Source organism: Plecotus auritus, assembly GCF_963455305.1.
Source record: "Plecotus auritus genome assembly, chromosome: X".
Lineage (NCBI taxonomy): Eukaryota > Metazoa > Chordata > Mammalia > Chiroptera > Vespertilionidae > Plecotus > Plecotus auritus.
Window position 1 is genome coordinate 114,225,261 of NC_137784.1, and position 5,126 is coordinate 114,230,386.

The 5,126-nt window shown below is 58.7% G+C and overlaps 1 protein-coding gene across 1 annotated transcript; it reads right to left on the minus strand.

The window, feature by feature from the left end:
- Positions 1 to 4,398: 4,398 nt before the first annotated feature.
- On the minus strand, positions 4,399 to 4,920 carry LOC308240606 (small integral membrane protein 10-like protein 2A). The gene has a single exon (XM_080653912.1). The coding sequence runs from the start codon at positions 4,767 to 4,769 to the stop codon at positions 4,533 to 4,535; it is 237 nt and encodes a 78-aa protein (XP_080510038.1). The 5' UTR covers positions 4,770 to 4,920; the 3' UTR covers positions 4,399 to 4,532.
- Between the last annotated feature and the right edge of the window lie 206 nt (positions 4,921 to 5,126).

A 5,126-nucleotide genomic window follows, 5' to 3' on the forward strand; every position in this document is an offset into this window, starting at 1 on the left:
TCACAGTGCCAGGGGTTCAGTAGGTTCTCATTACACGCCAGTTCCCTTCATCTGTTTTTCTCTCCTCATTGTGATAAGGCCTGAGGACAAATGTTGACTAGACAACATCCCTTGAATGCCTACACAGGAGGAACTGGGCTCAGAGCACAGGTCTTTTTTTTTTTTTAAATATATTTTTATCAATTTTAGAGAGGGAGAGGGAGAGAGAGATAGTAACATCAATGATGAAAGAGAATCATTGATTGGCTGTGTCCTGCACACCCCCCACTGGGGATCGAGCCTGCAACCTGGGCATGTGCCCTGACTGGGAATCGAACTGTGACCTCCTGGTTCATAGGTTGCCATGCCAGCTGGGCCAGGGCACAGGTCTTAACCAGTACAGGGTGTGCCTAGCCGGGAACGGTGGTCCTCCCTCTTCAGAGGGCCTTGGAGCTCTGTTCTGATCCTCTCCCATCTTGGTGTGCCAGGCTACATGATCCCTGGAATGGGTGTGACACCATCAGGGACTGAACTGGACCATCTGGACAAAGGGTGGGAAGCTCAGGGCACTTGGGTCCTTCCTTCCTGTGGTGGCAGATGTTGAAAGGGTCTGTGCTGTCAGGATGCTTTGACCCCTGGGGAGATCTTGGCGACAGATGAGGAGTGCACCCAGGGCCCTTCCCCAGGCTGTGCTCCTCCTTGTCACCACAATGCTGTGTCCTCAAGATGGCTTCCTTCTGCAGCCTGTGGACTTGCTTTTCTCTCTCCTGGCTGCTGTGTTCCTCCCCAGGCCTCCTGCACTCAGCCCTCTGCCCACCTGCCACCCTCTCCCCTGCAGCAGCCCCAGAAGGCAGCACCCCTGGCCTGGCTTCTCTGGGGAGGCACTGGGAGTGGAGCTCCAATGGGAGTTGGGATCTAAGGTGGGGGGAAGGGAGGCTTCTTTTGCTGTGATTTATCTCCGCCAAAACTCTGCACCCATGTGGCCGGCAGGGAGGCGATGGGGACCTTGCCACCTGCTGCTGCAGAGGGGCTTCTGGTGAAACACAATGATCAGCAGACAGACAATTTCACCTCACTTCCCTCTTCCCACCCTTGGGGATCAATTTAATTAAGCACCTTGTAACACCAGGCTCTAAAATGAAGCTGAGACTTAGGTATTAGTTTCTTCAAACAAGGTTGTGAGAGGGACAATTGCCACCCGCGGGGCCAGGCCTATGCTGCTGCCTACCCCTCATGGGGGCATTGGTCCAGGGCCAGTGGGGTCTCCAGCGTCTCTTGAGGAGGCCCTACCCACCTGTAGCCCTCTGAGGAGGCCCTACCCACCTGTAGTTCCCTTCCCCGGCTCCTGGGCATCAGTGGTGATCTCACCACTGGCCCCTCTGTCCTCCAAGGCTATTGCACCACACCAGAAACAGGAGCCCTCCAGTATTATTTATTTTATTGAACTTCAGAACTTTTTAATAACTTAGACAACAAGCTTTGACAACACCAGAAACAAGAACATTTCTGACCAGTACAGAGTGAACACACACAGAAAACTGAGTCACCTTATTCAGGTTGGTGTCTCTGATTGCGTAGAATTTCCGCTGCCTGGAAAACAGACGGCTAATAAGTAAAGTGCACTGAGAGCCAGTCAAGCAGCCAGGGCCCAGTGGGGTTGGGGGAGGTGGGAAAGCAGAAGCAGCTCACACTACTCAAGGCCAAAATGGTAAGAAAAGCAGCGCAGGAACAGGCTAAGGACTGGTGGCTGGCCCCTTCCCCAGCCATTCCCTTTGAGCAGAGACGGCCACAGCCAGAGCCACAGAGGACTTCCTGTGTCCCCCTGGATGGGGAAGAGCTTCCTGGCAGGGGAGCAGGTCTATGAGGCCAGGGGACCCTGAGGTTCAGAGACATATTTCTCCCTGTGGGACACCAGCACACATTCAGTGAGGAGCCTCCCTCATGCCATTCTCAGGTCTTCTTCCTCCCTGGCCAGCCCAGGAAGAGGCTGGAGCTGAGGATCGAGTCACCCAGAGGTGAGACCTGGGCTTGAAAGGGGCACATCTGTGTATCGTCCCCAAGGAGGCCCCTGGTCCTCATCCCATCTTATACAGCCCGTGTTGCTCTCCTTTTTCTGAGGCTGTCCCCAGACATCGACGGGTGGAGTTGGCAGGCAGGCTGGCAGGCTCCCTGAAGTGGTCCTGGTTGGACAGGGTTGGGATGGAGGGGCCACCAGGACCAGGGGCTCCCAGGTGACTTGGCACAAGGAAGGAAGCCATCAGGCCCTGTTAGTGGGAAACTGCAGGTGGCACGTGGGAGCCTTGGTCCCCAGTCCTATGGTGAGGCAGGAGGAGTACTTCACCCAGGCCCCAGGCTCCATCTGGGCAGCTGAGTAGGGCAGATGTGGTGAGACTGGGCCACTCCATCCCTGGGGCTGACCACACTACTGTGGTTTTCAGTCTCAGGAGCTCTGAGTACTTGGGCTGACAGCAACCAGTGTCAGAGCAGATGTGGGACCGGGGGTGGGTGGTGAGGGCCAGGATCTCTCTTGGCTCCCCTCTGGGCTGTTCCTGGCCATGCTGGTACACCAGTCAGCAGCACAGCCCAGGCCTCCAGGACCAATCCAAGCCCATCTGGAGGAGAGTCTCCTGTGTGATCCTGGGTGTGGGGGATCCGAGCCTGGGACAGAGAGATGGGTCATGTATGGTTCCCTGTCTCCACCCACCCCCAGTTCATCCTTTACCTTCTGGTCACATCAGGTCCCCAGGAGCTACCTCCACCTCCCCCACCCAAACTGAGAGGCTTGTGCCCAATTGTTGAGGAGCCCTTGGTTAAGCCTGGGGTGGTGGGGGCGGGGGGAGACCTGGCTCTGTGGGTGAGGGCCTTAGCTGCCCAGGGGATCCTTGGACTCATCTCTCTTGTGCCCATCTCAGCTCAGACTGTGCTCCTGGTGTTTCCTGTGACCGCCCATACCACTCCAAGGAAAGCTAGTTCCCCCATTCCCCACCCAGAACCTCTCTCTCCCTAGCTCCCCTGGGAGCCTTGTGATCCCCTGCCCCATCCCACTGGGCCAGGTCCACCACTTCTTATCTGTGTGACAAGGGCAAATGTGAGCCCCCTCCCAGAACCCCAGTTTCCCATGTCAGCAGGTAGAGAGAATAGAACACCCTCTTGGTGTGCTAGGAGATTTCAGTGCCCAGGTGACATCGTCCTGTCCTTCCCCATGCCAGAACCAGACCTCTGGGCTGCCCCATACCTCGGGCCTCTGCCTGGCAGGCCCTTCATCTCCTCCTCAGCCAGGCCCTTCACTCAGCTGCTACCAGGAAGCTCTAGGGGTAGGGGGTCCTTGGGCACAGATTTGACTCTTGATGAGGCCAGAGAAGGGGCGAGTCACTGGCTACAAACACTGGTTCCTGAAACAAAGAAATGGAGACTTGAGAGTTGCCTCCCTACCCAGGGAGGGCCCCAGTTCTCCACGTGTTGCCTTCTCTACAAGCCCTTTCTCCATCTGCTCTCCCCACCCCAGCCTGAAACCTGCCTCTGCTCAAGGAAATCCACATTTTCCCAGATGCTTTCGTTTCACAGCGCACTCCTGGACGTTGTCTGGGGCAAAGGATAGCATTCTGTGGCAAGGGGAGGGCTGGAGATGGCAGAAGAGCAAAACTGGGGGACTGCTAGGGAGGAAGGCATCTTTCCACTCTTCCTCAAAGAGGAAGGAGGGGAGCAAAAGGGAGAGCAGGGGCAGGATTCAGGGGGCTGCAGAGAGCCCGGGGGCCTGAGTGCTGAGAAGGGGGCAGACCTGGGGTTCCAGGCTACCTATCCAGGAGGGTGAAGTGTGGTACCATGGGCCACCCCAGCCCATTCCCCTCCATTGCCTCTTGCTCAGGTGACACCTCCTGGGCCTCTGTGGATAGGGGCGGGGGCTGGCTGTGAGCGGGAGGGGACACCCAGGTCTCCATGGGTGGTGGGCTGAACCGCTGAGATGCAAGATGCCTAAGCTACAGCCACCCCTCACCCCCAATTTGGAATCATGGCAAGGGACTCCAAGAGCCTGTAACTCTGTCAGCCTCCGCTCCGCAGCTCTCTGGGCTGGCTTCCTTGGGTCCTTCCATATCCCCCCCCCCCAACAACCCCAGGGGCCTAGACGTTTAGGTGCCATGGCAACCGCCTCCCTCCAGCCTGCAGGTGCAACCTCTCTCTGGCAGCCTACCTTTTTGGTTGAGACCAGTCAAAGCAAGTCCCCGCAGCAGCATTTCTTTCTGGTTTCCCACTTTGGCCAATGTGAGGCAACAAGTCGGCCGTACTTAGATAATTTTCTGGAGCCCTACGGAAAGGGTCCGTTTTGTCAGTGTCTGTGCAATGCTGCACTGGCCGCAACGCGTGTGCGCAGGTCACGCCTGGGTCCGGGGTTCGGTGGCCCTGGTGGCTCAGTGACCAGCGTCCTCTCGTGGAGCTCTAGGGTCCAGGGGCCCGGGCCACCCCTCCTCCTTTCCGCGCCGCGTCCCGGCTGTCCTCCATGTGGGCGGGCGGGTGGGAGCGGCACCCTCCTGCGGGGCCGCTGTGGCCACAGGCGCTCACTCGATCCGCACCTGCAGGCGGACGTTGAACATCACGGAGGCCACGATGTAGAAGTAGGGGAAGTTCATGCGCAGCCGCCAGGCCAGGTCAAAGAAGGTGAGCAGCGTGCGCGTGAGCCCCTTGCAGAAGGCGCTGTAAGAGCCGCGGGCCGCGGCCAATCGCGAAAGTCGCAATGTCAGGCTGGATAGGGCCGCTGCTGCTGCCGCAGCGGACAGAGCCGCGGATACCGCCATGGGCCCAGCAGGCTCAGGCCCTGCGCACCCGCAGGAACAGGAGCCAAGGGCAGGTGTTCAGGAGGCCTGGAGCGACCCGCCAGTCCTGGAAGCCCTCCTGCCGGGCTCCGCACTCAGCCTCCTCCCTAGCAGCTCTCGGGAGGACGCTGCAGCAGCTCCTGCCCCTCCTCTGAGACCCACAGACAGCCCCGCCCCTTTGCCGGCTCCCAGAGGTGTGGCCACCAGCATAGCCCCGCCCTCCATTTTTATCAGCCTTTCTTGCCTGCAGCCACAGAGCCTCTGCAGGGAATATAGCCCAGACCAATGGCACCAGCCCTGTTGGCAAGGCCTCCTCAGGACACAGCCCAGTTGGCAAGG